General features: G+C 36.3%; 1 protein-coding gene across 2 annotated transcripts in view; it reads right to left on the minus strand.

The window, feature by feature from the left end:
• The window catches only part of Inpp4b (inositol polyphosphate-4-phosphatase type II B), a 784856-nt gene that overhangs the window by 60399 nt on the left and 704029 nt on the right, over positions 1-20428 (minus strand). For both annotated transcript variants that reach the window (XM_047566293.1, XM_047566291.1), the window contains 2 exons: positions 18715-18855; positions 14727-14824 (listed from right to left, as the gene is read on the minus strand). In XM_047566293.1, coding sequence (XP_047422249.1) covers positions 14727-14824; positions 18715-18855 — 239 coding nt within the window. The remainder of the gene's footprint in view (positions 1-14726; positions 14825-18714; positions 18856-20428) is intronic.

A 20428-nucleotide genomic window follows, 5' to 3' on the forward strand; every position in this document is an offset into this window, starting at 1 on the left:
CTACATTTTCTTGGTTTTGTCAAACAGAATTTCCTCGACAACAAATGTTCTAGCTATGCCACTGACTTGCGTCAAAGGCAGGGTCCTGGCAAGTGAATGGGAATGAGACCACGACTTCTCAGCTGATGGAGCTGTGGTGCTGATGATTCCATGACAGTCGCTTCATTCTGTCATGGTCAAATGACTTCCTGCTGCCAGAGGCGTTTGAAGATGAAATGAAAATTAGAGCTGGCTTCCTAGCCCATCTCCACTCATTTTCTACTGAGTGGCAGATACCAGATTTACATGGGATCATTTGCACCCTTACTCTGATGAGTAGGTAAAATCTAGACCCCTTGAAATCAAGACAAGTTCAGGGATGGGCATGATCTACACCAAGCTGAATGTAACCACCCTGATCTCTTCAATTATTTTAAGGGTATATAAGTGACCAATGCTCTTCTAGTCCAGTGAGCATGGAGGTAGCTAAGGATAGTCATGAGGAGGCTAGATGTAGAAAAAAGTCAACACACTAAAAGCAGTATGGTGATGAAATAGGGGAAAAAGTATCTCTTGCTAGTCCTGAGCCACTGAACCAACCCTCTCTAGAAATCTGCTTTACTCCTGGAATTATCAGTTATGTTAATTAGTGAATTTATTGTTGAAAACAGTTTGGGTCAGGGTTGCTGTCACTTGCAACCTAAAGCATTCTAAAGCAAATAAATGGCTATGGATGCACTTTTAACATCAACCAGATATATTGCAAATGTGTACTGTAGATTTACAGTGAGGAAAAGACACATAAGATTATTTCTGGAGAACAACAAATCAACCATATCTACAATGATGGTTTTAAAACTACCATTCCTTCTACTGAGAGGTGGGGTCTATGGCCACTCACCTTGAATCTGAATGGGCTTGGGACAGTGTTGACCAATACAGTATGGCAGACATGAAGCTATCTAACTTCTAAGGCCAGGTCACAAGAGACTATTCAGCTCCCAACTGATTATTCTTTTGGAATTTACCTGTCTCTGTTTTTCCTTTTGAGACATTCCCTGTAAGAATTCATCCATACTGCCAGGGGACGCCCAAGCACTAGGAGGGTCCCACTGACACGCTATGGTTCCAGCAGAGCCTAGCCTGTGAGACCAGTTATAGAAAACTCTGGATGACTCTAGTTCCCAGCCATTCAGGTGACCCCCTGCCTTTCTTCTTTCCATCTGAAGTCACAGATGTCATGAAGCAAAGACACTGCTTTCAGTGTCTGACTACCTAACCCACAGAATGTGAGTATAAATAAAATGATCCTGACTTTATGTAAGTGCACTTGGGAGAATACGTTCCTTGGCAGTAAGCAACTAGAACAACCACAATCAAACAACTTGGAAGGGCCTGTACTTCTACTGGGGATAATGCTTTCAAAGAGTATTCTACTCTGCAGCAAGTCTCTTCTTCAACTCTGTAATAATCATAGTTGCTTGTACTAGCAAGCAAATACAATTGGTAAAAGTCAATTTTACATCTTAAAATTATAACATGTTCTTTTGGAGAATATTACATCTTAAAATTATAAATTATAATCATTTGCATTTACATATTAAAATTATACATTATATACTTTTGGAGGTCATAAAACCTTGAAAAATATAAAAATTGTATTAAAAATGCTTCCTAAAACCATCTTTTTTTAAAGTTATATTACCAATTTCCAACTTATGAAGGAGTTACTATATCAAATATCAAAATCCCAACCTGATCAGAATCCCAGGTTTTGAGCTATACTTTCAGCATTTCCTCATTATTGTTAGCACATTGGGGACTATGGCTTATGCTGAGTAGGAAGAAGAAGAAAACAATTAAACATTTTAATATCTTTTCCTACTGTCAATTTTTTTAAAAAAATCATTCATGATTTGATTTCAGAATTTCCAAACAATTTAAAGTCATGTTAAAGAGTTGGGAAATGGTTAGTTCAGATTCTTTAACACCTAAATTCTATTCTTCTCTAGCTATAGGTTAATGCTCAACAATAAAGATGAGTGGGCAAAAGAATTCTCGAGTAGGAGGAGAGGCTTTAAATGAAAGCCCAGTTCAGTCTTGGGAATCGGGTTGAATTGCATGGACAACTACTTTAGACTGTACCCGAGTGACTGAGATCCTGGTGCTGAAGAGAACTGAACAATCATCTTTTCTCCCTGGCCAGCTTCCAAGGCCCTGCATTGTAAAGCAATGACAGCAGCAGCAAAGATGCTCATCTCTTAGGCTTACAAAAAGTCTGAAAGAGGAATTCTCAAAGCATAGGCAGACCAGGAATGTGACTTGGAGGTGAGGGTAAGGGCCAAGCTGCTGGAGAGACAGATCAAGCTCAAATGCAGTGAGAGGCAGAAACACAAAAAAACTTCTCATGAAAGAGAACGGCTAGCCTCTTCCATGCCCCTCCTCTTCCTGAAAGCAAGGGAGGAACTGACTCCCCAACTGCAGGAAAATGCCCAGAAAAGGAGGTGGTTGATGGTCTCTCCAGGACCCTGGAGGCAGTTCAGAATAAGTGAGGAGTCCCTGCTATTCAGCTTTCAACTGAAATCATGTCTTTTGATTTCAGGCCATTTATATGTGCTGACTTACAAGACTGGTCTGTTGGGAGGCCAGCCAATAAAGCAACTCCTGGCGCATTAGGGATGACACAGGAGAGGTCAGGTAGAGAAAGAAGATGGAATAAGGTTGCTTTGGTTCCATGCTAAGCAAAATAAGCCAAACCCCAAAAACCAAAGGCCAAATGTTTTCTCTGATATGTGGATGCTAATTCACAACAAGTGGGGGCAGACTCTAGGGAACAATAGAGTTACTTTACATTAGGTAGAGGGGAGTGAAGGGAGGGGAAGGGGTCTGGGGGTAGGAAGGGATAGTAGGGTGGAACAGACATTATTACCTCATGTACATATATGACTGCATGACCGATGTAATCCTGCAATACATATAATCAGAAAAATGAGATCATACTCCATTTATGTATGATCTATCTAAATGTTAAATTTATTCTACTTTCATGTACAATATACTTGAACAATTTTTTTTAAAGTTTTAGAAAAAGCTGCTTTGGAAGTTTCCAAAATGAAAAGGAAAGCGTTAAGGAGAATATGAAGCCTACATTTTATTCCACTCTTTTGACTTGAAGCAGCCTTTTGTTTGGCAGTCTGGAACACTGGCACAGTGGCAGTTTATCAATGGTAACACAATTATTCCTCTACGAGTGTTCTTAGACTGCTCTTCTCTGCTTCATCTGATGAAAATAATTTTCAATTCTCCCTTTATGTGACTTCCCAGAAAGGTTCATATTTTTCTAGAGTTTTGTGATGTAGAAGTGGGAACATAAAGAACAAAAGGTGGACAGAAAGAGGGACTGGAAACAAAAGGTTTTGCCCTGTGTTTTTAAAAAAGTAGAATGTTAATTGAAGGGTGAATATTTGGGAGAGTGGTATGCTATACAGCTGAGTGAATGAAAGTCAGAAAAAAGGACTTAAAAGGTGAGAAGTTGCTAGTTGTCTAAGTTTAAGTAAAGATTGGAATTAACTTCTGTCATCTTTGTTGGTCCACTTATTTGATAGCATAATGAAACTGAGTCATTGAAGACCCTTGAATTAATTCAGGACAAATTCAGATATTTATATCCAAAAGGAATGATGAGTACTAAGATTTTTCATGGCCAGCTTACTCGTCATGTCAGGACCAAAGAATGAATCCTACTGGTAATGTTTTAAGGAGCTCATCCAAAGGGGTATTTCAAAAAGGAAAACACACACACACACACACACACATACACACAACATGCACGCGCACATACTTTTTTTTAATTACAAGGGAATTAGTGATTACTCAAAAAATTAGTAAAGTTAACATAAATATGAAATAGTGCAGACAAAGAGAGAAGCAAAGTCGTCACTGGATAGAAAAGAGATGTTAATTGGTTTAAACTATGGAAAGGACTTCACAATTAAATTAAATTGGACTGGTAGGTTGGTTTGTTTGTATAAAGGAGAAATATAATTCTCTTGAGAAGCTCAAAGTGCACCATAATCATTATCCTATCCATTTCCTTAACATTCATAAGTGCAGCATGACATTTGTCTGTCACAGAAACTGACACTGGAAATACTAACGTCCTTTTCCTGGTGAGATAATGGTAAAATGTACTTTGAAGTACAAGGTATATACATATTAACTATTCTCATTTGGCTGACAATGAAATGCAAGCACTGAACATATCAAATGTCTCATGTAAGTGAGCTTTCAACTGAATTCATGTCTTTTGATCTGATACCATTTAGATGTGCTGACATACGAGACTGGTCTACGGGAAGGCAGGTCAGTCTTTGATGAGTGGTGGAATCTGGTATATAAAGCTTCACCATTTTAAAGAGAAGAGAATTCCAATGAGAAGGAAAGAATGAAGAAAACTGTCAGGATGACTGAGAAAGTCAGGCATCCAACTTTGTGTCTGCACATACTATAGCAGAATGCGGCTAACCAAAAGATGCATAGATTTAAATCACCATGACCACCAGGTAAGGCAGAAGTTGCAGAGATCAATGTGTAGGTGACCAGGCAGGTGGCCATTTGTATATGTGTGTCCTACCATGTTGATGGAAGTGCTATCTGTACTTCATTCTTCAATCCAGTCTACAAGTTAATGGACACTGTAAGTCTCGGTCTATGGTTTCATGTGCATTGAGAAAATTAAGATTGAACACTGTCTTCCATCACTTTTCTTTACAAAACTACTTCAAGAGTGAGCAGACAAAAAGAAAAGTTTCTGGGCTTTTGCTGTCAGGAAAAAGACATTAAAACTTTAAGAGTTCAATGAAATTGAACAAATTAGGTTATCTGCATGTATGAACATATCACAATGAATCCCACTTTGATCTTTTATGTATAATCATAATATACTAATTAAAAAAAAAAAAACTTCAAGAGGTAAGTGTACCAGAGTTTCTTTTACAACAAGTTGAAAACAATTGCATAGTTAGAAATATATAAAAATTAAAATCAGACAATAAAAACATGGTGTGATTCAGTAAAACATGCAGTTTGAAAATCTATAATTATAAATTCAGGTAATTTATAAATTCAGGTAATTTATAATTTTAAATTCACTGTTGTCAGAAGCCTCTAGAAAGCACTGGTATAAAACTGAAAAGAACACTCAACTGGGAGTCATTGTACATGGAATTTAGTCCCTGTTGTCCCACTAGCTCAGTGTATGTACTTAACAAAATCTATGGTGGATCCCCAAGTCCCTCATAATAAATGATATGGCTGAAACAGATCAGTATTTCTTCAATTATGTCCTGAGGAGCACTTATTTAGCCAAATGCTAATGAGTATCCTATATAATTTTTAATGGTTCTATAATGCCAAAAAGGCTCTTTTAAACAAAATTAAATAGGTTTAGAAACTATAAACTAGGGTCAGAAAACTATGGCCTGCAGACTAAGCCCACCAGTTCTCTGCTGTTTTAAACAGTTTTATTGGAATTCAGCCATGTCCATAGCATTCATATTGTCCATGACTTATTTTGCACCACAATATCAGACTTGAGAACTTATGACAGAGATCACACAACCCACAAACCTAAGTATTTACTTTCTGTCTCTTTATACAAAGTTTACCCTCCATGCTATAGACAGACCTCTGAACATTCAATGTGATAATTCCAAAATAATTTGACTAGAGAATCCTTTTATCACTCAGCAATTATTAACAGAAATAATGATTTTTGACATTGTCTAGGCTCCATTAATTCCAAGATCCAGTAGCTTTCTATTTTTCTCTGATTCTTTAATATATACCTAAATAACCAAATAATAATAATTTATCCCATTCATTCATACATTAACCAAATATTTATAAAGTAGGAACCATGTGCCAGACAATACTTTTGGAAGTTCAGATATAAAGTCAACAAGTCACTTTTAAAGGGTCACACTGGCTATTATGATAAGAAGAGAATAAACAAGGACTGAGAGAGAAAACATAGAGAACTCAAGGGTGTTACTGTTGTAACCTTGAAGAGATACTAAATGGCTTGCACAGGGTGGTAGCAATAGAATAGACTTCACAGATGTACATAAAGGTGAAATTCACTCTGGTATATTCATATATTCTGAAAGTACAGTCAGTGAGATGTTCCAATGAACTAGAAGTAGAGTAGAAGTTCAAAGGAAGACTCAAGAGTTACTCCATTTCTTTAACCCAAAGCAACTAAAATGTTAGAATTTATATAAACTTGGACAAGGAAAATTGTAGTAACAGCACCTTTTTTTTAAGGGTGTCTCAGGAACCAAGTTTAAGGCATTGAGCAGAACATGAGTTCAGAAAAGATAGATGGGCCAGAAATGAGAACATGGAGGTCAATGGTTCATAGACATATTTAAGGCAGTGAGGCCATGTTCAAAAGGGGAGCTGAGTAGACTTCCGGGGACTGGATCCTAGGACACTGCAACTTTCAGAGTCAGGAAGATAATGATGAATCAGCAATGAGATTCTAAAGAAGCAGCCAGAGAAGAAGAGCTATCACAGAAATGTGTGGTGGTCCAACAGCCAAGTGATGAGAGAGGGAGTAAATAACCATGCCAAACCAATGACTAGGTCAAGTAAGATGAAGATGAAGAACTAGGCACTGGGTGTAACAGTGTTCAACTCCCGACAAAACCATTTCAGAGGAGTTACGAGAACAGAAGGCTGACTGGAATGGATTTAGAAGAAAAATTGGTGTAGAAAAAAATGCAGGCAGCTAGTAATCTTCCAATTTTACTTTCATCGGCTGTCTTTTGGACATTTTCAACTTTGAGGCTCCTCCACCTTGAGGTTGTCCTCAATATATATGATAGATGGATATCATACAATTTTATCTATGCATAAAGATATATAAATTTCCCTTGTACTGCCAGTTCCTTTTAACATTTTTGTATATCTATGCAATGCCAAACATATGGCTAATATGTGAAAATTTCCACAGCCATCTGAATGTTTCCAAATATACATATGTTTGAAACAAAATAAGCAAAATATTTGGATGACTGGTTGGATTTTTCTTTTGTATATTTGGATGCCTACATAGTATCAAAGTTGAAATGCCTTTAAAGTTATTAATGTAAATTAGTTATGTAATACATCAATGTATAATTCCTGTTGAAAGGCAACTCATGTTTACTTAAGAAAATCCTTATATCTTTTTTTTGAATTTTCACATTTTATTCTATTCTGTGCTCTGTTGCTGAGCCTCAGTGGGTCACATTCACAGTATAACTTTACACAAACTTTTAAAATAATTTTTATTGTTGTTTTTAGTTATATATGACAGTAGAATGTATTTTGACATATTATCCATACATGGGGTATAACTTCCCATTCTTGTGGTTGTACATGATGTGAAGTTACACTAGTCATGTATTAACATGTGAACACAGGAAAGTTATGTCCGACTCATTCTACTGTCTTTCCTCTTCCCATTCCCCTCCTTTCCCTTCACTCCCCTTTGTCTATTCCAGTGAACTTCTGTTCTTCCCTCCCTCCTGCTTATTGTGAGTTAGCACCCATATCTTTTTATATCTTTTATCTTCCAGTTTGTTAGAAATACTAAAAATCTGTACTATTTGGATTATTCTTTGTAGTAACTTAGACACTTTTAATTTAGCATGACATATGAAATCAAGGTAATTTCACATTGAATGGAAACATCATTCCATCTGATTTGCTTCATATATATAAATAAGTTATACATATATATATATATATAACTTAGGTCAATCAACTAAACAGCAAATAAATAAGATTATTAGCAGTTTTAATATGGTAGGCAATTCTGGCTTTTTAATACTCATGTGCAAAATATAAATGTGGCTCCATTAAGAGGGCTGGTATTCACATGTGCCCTTTTGGTTTATGGAGTGTTGCCCATCTGTGAGGCACACGTAGCTAGGGCTGTCAGAATTGATTTCATCATATATTTCTTGATCTGTGACAGAACTCACAGAATGATCACTAACTGAAGGAAGAATCCAATTAAGTAGCCTTAATCATCATTGTCAGAGCAAATGCAAAGCACCTCTCTGATAAATGTACCAACCAAGAGCCGAATGACCCTCTCTTCTTCAGTGCTGTTACTCATTCGTAGTGCAGGGTACCCACTGGCATGCCACAGTGACTCTATGGCATTAAACAGGATGCTGAGCCCAACAGTATGGTTTGTGAACAAAGTGTGACAAAACCTAGTACTGATTTTTTTCCAGAACAAAATATGTGTTATAAATATTGTAGTTAGTTTTTTAGCAATACTCTTATGTGTATCAATTTATAAGTTTAGTTTACACAGAATACAATTCTGAATAATCCCTTGGCAATTCTGTTCTTTCCATTCCTTTTGGACACACAAAAATAATAATTTATTTCAGGAAAATATTATCACACATTTAGTCTGGAAAATGATCTTCGCTTATTAGAGAGTTCTGGCTCATGTTTGAAAAATATACTACATTTTTGATGGCTATATGGCAATGTCCAAAATGACAAAGTATTTGATATCTCAGGAAGTTGTTCAATTCCTTGAGCTCATAAACCCAATTTTATATACCTATATTATGTTTTATAGATAAGCTCTTCTTTTTCACTTGCTTCTGTCAAATCCTTTTTTGTAGGTTTGCTTGTCCCAAAAGAACCCTGTTGCCTTTCATAAATTTCATTTGTTTTAATGTTTATTAAATTGTTCTATTTTTATCTCAACTTGAACCAGCTTTACTCCATTTATCAAATTTTCTAGTGAGAGTTAAGATACATTGAAATAGTGAAAATAGAAATTGCTAACTGAGGGACTGAGGGAACAACTCCATGGTACACTGCTTGCCTAGCACACGGGAGGCCCTGGGTTCAGTCCCCAGCACTGGGAGGGAGGGAAGGAAGAATAGAAATCCAAAGGGCTCAGAATATTTTAGTCTAAATTACACTCTGCCATCAAAATGTTAGTTCAGTAAAATCGATGTTAGACTTCTTAACATGCACAGCATTTTACAAATTACATTGAAGTATATTTCAATAATTCTATTAAAAGAATTTAAGAATTAGGTATCAATGAAAACGATGATTGATCTGATTTTTTTTAATTGGCAAAGTAGATGTGAATAAAACCTTTTCCCAAGGTTTTTCCCTCTAAATTCACCAAAGGACTATGCAACCTGACAGCCAGTGGTAACCGGCAGGGATTTGAAGACCAACTCCGAACTCCTCTTTGTAACCTTTCAAACTTTTTATGAGTAGAACACCAGTTTTACAGTGACTATGAATTCTTCTGCAATTTTTCAGGTGTTAATGGGGCCTCAGCCAGGTATGGCAGCTATTCATTATCTAGAATGAAGCTAGAATACTACTTTCATCCCTGCTGAGTTATGTTCAGTTTCTACTTTCCATGGGAGGACTAGTCCTTTGCTCTCTCTTAGAGATTCTTTTTTTGTTTTTGGCTACTTTGAGGAGACTCACCACTGCTACCTTCTCCAGAACCTCTCAGCCAGACCAAGAACAGGTCCTCACCCCATAGCTGGCACTGGGAGATTTCCATCTGTCTTTGAACACACATTGACCTTCCCTCTTGGAAAACTAAAGAGTATCAAAGCAAAAACAAAAAACCTTTTTCATGTGATTCTATGATTTCAGCCTATTTTCTCATTTCTCTCTTGGTATTCAGTGGTGAGTTTCTTAAGGTGTGGCTTTTACTCTCTCTACTTATACAAGATGTGATCTTTTCTTAAATGCCTGCTAATTAAAACTAGTCCATCAAACACCATCAATGATTCATAGAACCAAATTCAATAGCTTCTCTTTAATCCTCATTTTTCTCTTCAACACATCTAATATTCTTGCTCACCTTTCCCTGGATTATATCCCTCTCATTTTAGCTTCTTTTTTGCCTCAATGTCAAATAATTCCTCCATCCTCTATGGGCTCCATAGCCCTACTTTTCTTGTAGTTACAGATATTACCTTTCACAATGTCTATTGTCATTTTCTATGCAGACTATAGAGAAAACTGTTTAAATAATTCATCTAAAATTAATTATCCATAAAATATTAGATTTGCATTTTCTTCTCCTATTTTTGTAAATGGAATGAATACACAGGATGTTTTATTTTTCCTTGTGCAGAAATGAAAGCTATGACAATGCATAACCAGACCATGAATGTCAGAAACAATCAAGGAGAAAGTAAACCTCTTTGAACAATGGAAGCAAAAACAATAAAATCAAATTATTCAGAAAAAGGATCAACACTCTGTAATAGCAATTATTTTTCTGGAATGAGGTTCAGAGTTAATGCAGATTATTCTTTGATGACACTGAGTCATTGAATTGTATGCTACTAGGGGCACAGGCCTATTCATCTTCCTCATCCACAGTGATTGGCAGAGTTTTACACATCATATGAGCTCCACCAGCACCTGCTACATTGAATGTGAGACTTCCAGCAAAATCACATACATATGACCAGATACATGACAACATTACACCCACTTTTGTTGCAAACTTAGTTTTTTTATTTTTTTCTAAAAAACATTTCATGCGGAATTCTTAATGCTATAGTGGATAAAATACTACATGTACATATTATTTCAATTGGCAATTAATTGACAATTAATATACAAATAGTTTAGAATAGCTAAAAACTAAAAATAAAAAGCCCTGCCTGTTTTTCCTTCTAGCTCAAAAGTGCTATACAATCCATCCCTATTGTTCAAATAAAGGAGTCAATAAGTGGTGAAATTCCAATAAAGCTATGTTATAATTCCAATCTCACTGTTTTGGATGCAGGACAAACTATACGGGCATTACTATTAGAGAAAATGCTTGGAGGTGAACAATTGACACTTGTTCCCTCCTACCTTAAAGCAGAGAGACAGCAGCATTGAATCCACTCCTTCTACAAAAGCTTCTGGATTATACATGAGATGTGACAACCATCTTGAACCAGGGAACCATTTGTGCTGGCAATTTATGGAAGTGCTTTATTTTTCATTTTAGTGTATTTATAATGCAAAATTAAGTGTCTTCAGGTTTTAAGGAGGAAAGAAAGGGGACTTGAAAGATGTCTGAAAGGTGTCTGAGATCATCAAGCTCAAAGGGAAGATCAGAGTAGGAAGGAGAAGCATAAATACAGGTTCCAAGGAATTTGACAGTTGATCAAAGGGGCCAGTGAATATCACAGGTAGGGCCTGAGGGGAAGCAGCTCCTAGAGATTTACTCTGCCTCAGTCAGTGCAGGGATGGCAGCTGTCAGAAAGCTGCATCACTGGGAAAGAAAAACGGTGAGGGGGAAATCCTCAACACACAGAAGGGGCAGTCACCAGCCGCTCTGTCTCTCTGGAGGCAATTTCGGGTATGTATTACTTGCTTCACATGAAGGTTCAGGAAAGCAAATGCCCTTTCTTGGGATTTCTACACTTGGCTTGCCTCTCTGCAATAGAGACATTCCATGAGATGTCCCTCAAGATCCATGAATCCTCCACAACAGACACAGGAGCCACCTGCTGTGCCAAGTCTTTCCCTGATTGCCTTTCCATAGCTGAGAGAAGATGGGGTGGAAGTTAATAATAATCTGAATTTGATTAAATATTTATTCTAATGGCATTTAGCATTTTAAAATACATGAGTCATAAATTTCTAGACTATGATGAACATATTGAAAGGTACTGATAATGTCCAAGTTTCATTCAACGTCCCTCTCAATTACTAACTCCTGAGGTTTAGATGTTCAGTAAAGCTGGTAACAGTTACCAAAATAAAACTATTCCGCATTTGTAGACTGCCGAACTGAGGCTGTTCTTTAAATCTACTACATTCATAATGGGAATAGAGAATATTTGGGGGAAAATATGTTTTTAGTCTAAAATAAATTTATACACTAAAGAGTAAAAATTCATACATGAATATACACAGTGAATCCCACCATCATGTACATCCACAATACTGGGGCCCTAATTACAATAAGATAGATTCCATGCATGTATAATTTTCTCAAAATGGACTCTACTGACATGTATAACTAAAAAGAACCAATAAAAATAAGAAAAGATGAGAGTCCTTTGGGAGTGGATATATTGAGTGGGATGGGATCTATCTTTTTGTCTTGATATCAGAAAAGCAGGGCACATCTCTTAAGGTTAAAAAAACTTTGAGGAAGAAATTATTTTTTACCTCAAAATCTTATAGAATTCAACTATTTCATGCACAAATCATTTTAAAACAAGGTAATAAATTAATGAACAGTACATCCATAATGGATGAATAAGTGAAAATAGTATGTTAAAAGAATTAGTCTATCTTAAATGTTGACAGAAACTATCCCATGATTTTACTGTGAGAGAAAATAATAAACTTTATGGATTGTGGATATGACCCAGCATCATAGTTCCTTCCTTTTTAGCAAATGGCCCAACCTCTATTCACAAGCTTTGTGGTTTTGTCCTTAAATGGAGTATAACCCAAATCATGCTTTGGCCAACCCTGTTTCTACCAGAAGCCTAGCCCACAGGTGTTAGCGTTACTACACAGATGGGGTTTGCTCTCTGGTTTCAGATGTACCACAGTCATGCCATGACTCCATTCTGCCAAGAACCTATGAGCATTGTCTCAGAAATATAGGAATCAAAATAGGAAAATTCAGTATGTTAAGACAACTGTCTAATTAATGAACTGGGTGTGACCCAAAAGGCCATTCTGTTTTCAAAGAATAAAATTTCAAGTTTCTAAAAACAATTGGTTATACAGTCAGCTCTCTATGTTCAAGTGAAAGCAGCCACCAATCAAACATATTCAGAAAACTATACACTGCAAACTGTATTGAACATGTACAGATGTTTTTGTGTGTCATTATTCCCTGTAAGCAATATGGTGTAACAACTGTTTACATAGCCTTTAGGTTGTATGGGTTTTATAAGTAATCTAGTGATAATTTAAAGTATCCAGAAGTATGTATCCAGGGTTTATGCAAATACTATACCATTTTTATAGAGCACTTGAGCATCCACAGACTTTGGTATCTGCAGGAAGTCCTAAAATCAATTCCTCATTGATACAAAGGGACGACTATGGAATTGCTAATATATGAGGTTTCATATTCCTAAATTTTTTAACATTTATTTTTATGAAAAGTTTAAGTTAAATTGAAAATAGCATTATTTTTGTATTCATCTCTCAGGTAATATTTCAGCAAATACTTCTACATGTTTCTTTTACAGGTGACACAACTGTTAGTATAATTTATGGACTTTGCAAACAAGTACTTTTTAATATTTGTTTTGAATAAATATGACATATCAATGACCATAAATGGCTCTCAAGAATTAATGTGGATCAGAAACCACTTGGAAAGATTATTAAAATGTGGGATTAGGGTGAGTTCAGTAGATCTGCAGTGGGGCCTGAGAGTTTGCTTTGTTAACAGGTCCCAAGGTCAGGCTGATGCTGCTAATCTAGGAAGTATACATACTTTTAAGAACAAGCTAAACAGAAATAAAGTTGATAAAAATTTGGAGTATTACTCCCAAATTATAAGTAACTTATAAATAGACCAAAAACTCAGCAACATCCAAGTTACAGTAAATTCTGTTTTCATTAATGACTAAAGCAAAATGATTTTATATATAATATAGTAACTTTTTAGGTAATTAGCAAATTTATAATTTGAAGTATGCTGGTTGCTAAAAAAAATCTCCACCTGCTTAATTTCATTTTGGCAAAAAAAATTGATTTAAAATAAAAATATAAAAATTACAGTATAAAATCTACAAGTGAAACTTTCTATCTGCACATGGGCCTGAATATGCCCACAGAAGAAATCTGATTCAACATTCACCAGGTTAATGAAGACTTTAACATTCTTCCACCTAAAATATCACAAACCAAGCATAAGTCTATAAATCAGTTAACAAATGACCTGTGATTAGATGACAGGTAGATTTAGATTACAGTTTTTTGGTTAAAAGTATTAAAGCATTTCCTGATTTATTAGTTTTTTATCATTGGGAATACCTCAATATCTCAGCATTTTTATACTTATTTGCAAATGAACTCCAAATACATTCTTAATTCTCTGATGTTGGACTACTTAAGTGTCACGTACTTAACGGTGTGAGAAAAAGAGGTGCAGAACTGAAGAATGGCAAAACCTTTACCAAAAAATGTAAAACACATTTTTATCAGCTTGAATGCTTTAAGTTTTTCACATAAAATGGTGCGATAAGTATATTCAATAAATTGGCTCCTTCTTGTATGTTACTTGGCATTATGTTGTGAAACTTGTATTCTGATTTTCTCTTATGCAGTGTGTGATATTCCGACGTATCTCACAAATTAGAGACTCCAGGATTTACTAACGTGTTTTGTAGGGAGAAGAATTATGTACAAATTTTATGGGACTCGATAGAGGTTTCTAATTTTAAGTTCCGTAGTTTTAATTTTTGCCATTTTCCAATGGCACTGAAGTTAATGTCCCTGCGTGAGCTGTGGGAGACATTCTGAAGAGCAATCAAGGTAATGAGGCAGGTGTCAGCCAGGCCACCTTGGCAATCAGTCCTTTTGGTTCACATAATCTCAAAATCACTCTCATATCCCCATCCCATGCTTCTTTAGTCATTGACCTCTAGGCCTGACCTTCCCTGAAGATTTCTAATCAAGAAATTGTTGTTATTGTTTTCTCTTGTACTTACAATCAGGAGGCATCTTTTCCATAAATATTGTGTAATATTCTTTTAGAAGTTCAAAATTTTCATGGTTAATACTTTCTTGCAAAGAGACATCTCCAAACCTAAATGTGGAAATAAAAAGCAGTTACAGAGTACTAAAAAGTAACATTTTTAATCACTGCTTTATAAATAGATGACAATAGTTTCCTAAGGGAGTGTCTTGCTCATTTTTAAAGCAACATTGCACAATGGTGATTTCAAACATATTCTAGTCTCCACTGGCCCTGATTCACTCCTGATTCATTCTCTACTGCCCAATCACTCTGACAACACCAAAATAGTCTCACATCATCAACTGTAAACTTTGATGAAATACCATATGCTAAGCCTCACCCACCCCTGTGCATGTGGGTAACTAATACCCAGTTAATTTTCCTTACCTTGTTCCTCCTCTTTAGGACTGCATCTCTGTATGCATAGAAAATCCTCCCCACCCCTGCTCTCTTTATCCACTCAATCTTCCTCATGACCTATGGCAGCTTGGAACAGAACAGGACGCTGTGCTGCATGCAGTCTTGTATCTGCCAACTGCTGTAGGAACATGTACAGCCCTACACCCCCAACAGAAAGGAGTTCACTTTTACAGACATTTTTTTTTTTTTTTCTGCCAGATCTTAAGACCAACATCTCTGCACTAGGACTCTTTCACTTGTTCTTCAAGACAAATATTTCTACCCATGTGTCCCTGACTCTGTCTTCTCTTTGAGAATTTCCCAGGTTCAAAAGTCCACTCGTCTCTCTTTTTAAAAAGGAAGCTGTATAAATGGCTCCCAGTATGTATCTACATCCTAATCTGTATTTCTAGATTGAAACTTTCAGTGTGAATTGTCTTCCTCCCATACTGACTTCAGGTGCAACATAAGCCAAACCTGAATCCACTTCTTCCTCACTGACTGTTTCTAAACCTGTCCCCAATATTCTCTCATTAACTGGAGTTCAAAATCTAGGCATCATGTTGGATTTTCTTTCTCTTCTCCATCCTACCCACTGTTCATTGATCTTTTCACATCTCTGGTGTCCCTTCCTTTTTTTTTTTCTTTTCCACTATCACTATATAGTAGGTATAGTAGGTATTTAATCACGCTCCTCAAGTCTGCCAAATGCCCCAGACTCCAGCCTCCTTCTCTTTTAATTTATTTTGTAGCATGATCAGATCATTCATTCATTCAGCAAATATTTATTCAGTATCAGCTATGTACCTGGCATTGCATTATGCACAAATAAAATGCTTAAAGAATCAATTTCATCCCATCAGTTCACTGAACTTCAGTGCTTCTCTTCTCCTTGTAATGACAAAGTCTGGTCCCTTTGTTCAGCGTTGAACTCTACACAAAAGCTTTCAAACACACTTGTGGGAATGTACGTACTTACGCCCTTCTTCCTTGCCCACAGTATCTTAACACCTCTGAGACTCTTCACGTGCTAGTCCTTCTCTGACCAGAATGTCTAACTTTCCTTGTTGGTTTGATTAATTCATATTTATTCTTCAAAGCAGGAAAGACTCTTGTCCTCCAAGAGACCTTTGACATGGACTCATCTCCCATTTATTTACTTAAGTTTTTTTGGGGGGAGTTGAACTCAGGGGCACTCCACCACTGAGCCACATCCCCAGCCCTGTTCTGTATTTTATTTAGAGACAGGGTCTCACTGAGTTACTCACTGTTGCTGAGGCTGACTTTGAACTCGCCATAATTCCTGCCTCAGTCTCCTGAGCCTCTGGGATTACAGGTATGTGCCATCTCTCCTGGTTCATGTCCCATTACGAGCACTTTCTTTCCTACACGATTTCTGTCCTTTCAACACCTTTGATGGTTGCATAAGTCAAACACGCAGTGCAATGTTTGCTGACTTGTCCTTATCCGATTGTAGTTCTATCAGCACAGGTAGCAGGACCCACGTCTCCTGCCTCCCTCTGTCCCACAGCTGGACACAGCAGTGCCTGGCAGAGCCAACCTTCAATATCCATATGAGTTGAACTTGGAGAACATGAATATAGTCATAGGACAATCTAAAGGAGAGTTTCTCCAGACTGAAAATACACTCTTCTAACGTTTCCAGAGTGAACTGGTGTTTTCAAAAATGGCTTCCTTCCTTTTTGAAGTAAGATGAGTGTTTTGGACTACAAAATTAATGTGCTGAAGCCCTAACCCTAGTTTGGCTGTATTTAGTGATGGAGCAAGTAAGGCTGAATGAGGAGATGAGGGTAGGCTCTGATCCCAATTATACTAAGTGACACCAGAGAGTTCTGCATACCCTCTGCACCAGGTGCACCAAGAAAAGGCCACGTGAGCACACAGGGAACGTGAGCAGTCCCCTGCCCTCACCAGAGACCAACACAGCTGGGACCTGGCTCTTGGACTTCCCAGTCTCTTGAAGTGTGAGAAATGAATTTCTAACTTTTAATCTACCTTATCTATGAATATACCGAACTCTATAGTCTATAGAGTACCAAAAAAGACACCGTTAAGCAGGCTGGTTCTTTTCATCCCAAGTCATGTGATTTATATTCAGGGATATCATTTGCCACAAACACCATTTTTACTGTGAGGAAAAAAAATTACACCACACACATACACATACACACCTGGAATGCAATCTAACTTTTATACTGATTTTCAAAAATGTTTAACTATCAAAAAAACTTCATGTACAGTACTATGAATACAATTATATTTTGATATGTGCATACTGTAAGAAAAAGAGACTAACAGTTTCCACATGGATTAGAATCAAACATATAATACAAAGTTTCATCATCTACTTGTTAGTTGCCAAATGAAATTTATGAAAACCTGTGTTTTCCAGGAAACATCTTGTGAGTAAGAGAGAGAAGCAGAGTCCCTGAAAATAATAGCTAACAAGAGGCATGTTAAGCGTCAATGAAATTCAAGAGAACTACAATTATAGCAGAAATGTTAGCTTAGTAAAAGACAGTAATGAAGACCTAAAATATATTTAACAAGTTATAGAAAGTAACGTGCCAGGCACTTTAAAACAGTTTCCTGTGAGGAAAGAGACATTGGAGAGTAAATAGTTGATTAAGAAACCATTTTAAATACCAAAGACTCTCAAATTATCTGAAGTTTGCCTGTCAGACTTCTCCAGACAGGCCTTCTTTCTTTTGGTACCAGGAATTGAACACAACAGGGCAACTACTATGCACCATCCCAGCCCTTTTTAAATTTTTTCGTATTTTATCTAGAGACAGGATCTCACTGAGTTGCTTAGGGCCTTGCTAAGTTGCTGAGGCTGGCTTTGAACTTGCAGTCCTCCTGCCTCAGATTCCCAACTGCCGGCATTATAGGCATGCAACACTGCACCTGGCTCCCGCTGATAACTGCTTTCTCTAAAATCTTTTGCACCTGTGTTCCATGAACTTTAACTGTTAATCTAAAGTTTCTATAATCTTTACATGTAAATTAAGTAATGTGCAGAATTAAGTTTTCTACTCAAAAAGAAGTGTTTTTTGACAATGCCTCATGGGATCGCATACAATCATTTACTATTTGAGAAAGTCATTATAAAAAAGATGTGTTAACATTATTCCACTATAGTTATCATAATAAATAAAGCAAAAGATAAATAGATTGTGTTCAGAAAATTTTAACACATTAACTGGATTTACAATGTCTACATATATAAACATAAAAAGTTCTAATATTTAATATACACGTTGTATTTGGAAGCATAAATAAAGTTAATCCATGTGACTTCTTTGGTATTAGCCTCTACATTTTCCTCAATTTTTGGGACACATTTAAATTGTGATTTGAGCCAGATTTCCTTGAATATGTCTATTTTACATTGCTATATCAAATAACTTAGTATTAATAAAAAGGAGAATAATACCAAAAAATATATCTAAATTCAATATGCAGAATAATGGGGTTTCTCTGCATAGCCTAAAAAGGAAAAAAGAAAAACTGAAATCAACCTTATACCTGAAGCTTACCTCTCAGCGAGAGTTTGCTGTTCATTGATCCCAACATTAAAAAGTACTGGATGCACATGGAGTAACTGTCCTTCTTTAATCTGTGCAGGTAGTGACTCAAACATTCCAGCTGGAAGCTTGACCTCTACCACATAGTGTTCACTGCAGAAAGTAAAGGACAGGGAAGAAGCATGGCTTACCTTGTGTGTTTCAGATTATTTTAGTTTCATTGGAATGTAGTATGGATTTAGGGTTTTGTCTGCTATATGCTTATTTTCTATTGTTCATTCATTCAGGAAGCATTCCTTCATTTCCTTACTAAATTGCTTGGCACAAAGACTTGCAAAGATTTGTTTCCATGTTTGATTTTTCTACATTATTCTGAGCTCCATCAGGAAAAGAAAAAGATATATACATATTACTGGGGATTGAACCCAGGGGTGCTTAACCACTAAGTCTCATTCCCAGTCCTTTTAAAATATTTTATTAGAGACAGGGTCTCACTGAGTTAAGTGCCTTGCTAAGTGTGAGACTGACTTTGAAATCACAATCCTCCTGCCTCAGCCTCCAGAGCTGCTGAGATTACAGGTGTGTGCCACCAACCCTGGCAGGAAAGGAAGAATATTTAGTTCATTTTTTAACACCCAGGGCCATTCGCATAGATATGGCCTTGGTATTTGTTTTCTTTAGTTAATTTTAAAATCCTATCAGTTCCAAGAAAAAAGTAATTTAATAATGGATTTTTTTCAGTATGGTGAAGTCTGATGAACCAACTCATTTATAATATTTTTTGGCACAGTACAATAATGATTATTATTGATGAACACCCTATTTGTGATATCCTGATGAAAATGAATGGTTTAATTACTTAAGGTGCAACCTTTGAGAGTCTTGATCATTTTGCAACATTCACATACCACAGGCATATTTTCATTAGGAATTTTTATTAAACATTACCACTATGGAAATCAGTACAGAGGGTCCTCAAAAGAGTAGGAGTGGAACATCACATGACCTAGCTATAATACTTCTTGATATTTATTCTAAAGAATTAAAATCATTGAACTGTAGTAATGCATGTTTATCCATGTTTATAGAATCACAATTCTCAAGAGTTAAACTATGAAACCAGTCTAGGTGCCTGTCAGTGGATGAATGGGTAAAAAAAAATGTGGTATATGTACATGATGGAGTTTTACACAGCCATAAAAAAGATTGAAATTATGTCATTTGCAGAAACATGGATGAAACGACATTATATTAAGTGAAATAAGCCAAACTCAGAAACTCAATGTTTTCTGTCATATGTGTACTTAGAAAGGATGAGGGAAAAAAAGGTGGGAGGGGGAATTACATGAAAATTGAAGGGAGACCAGTAGAGCAGAGGGAAGGGACCAGAGTGAGGAAGTAGAGGAGGGAAAAGGGAAATACTAGGGAATGAAACTGACCAAATTATATTGTTAAATTTTATGCATGTACAAATATGTAACAACAAATCTCAACATTACTTATAACTACAACACACCAATAAAAAGTTTTTAAAAATAACTCTTAATGTTTAAAGTTGATAATTGAAATCAGTATTCATCAAATATGCTCAGCAAGAGTAGGTCCTTGTATACTTTAAAGCTCCTGATATTTGGATACAGTGTGAATTGTAAATAGACTTGCAAAGACTTTTTAGCTATGGAAGAAAATTGGGAAGCACCGTCAGTAGAGCAAACATAGGTGTCAA

This window comes from Sciurus carolinensis, chromosome 10 (genome assembly GCF_902686445.1).
Source record: "Sciurus carolinensis chromosome 10, mSciCar1.2, whole genome shotgun sequence".
Classification (NCBI taxonomy): domain Eukaryota; kingdom Metazoa; phylum Chordata; class Mammalia; order Rodentia; family Sciuridae; genus Sciurus; species Sciurus carolinensis.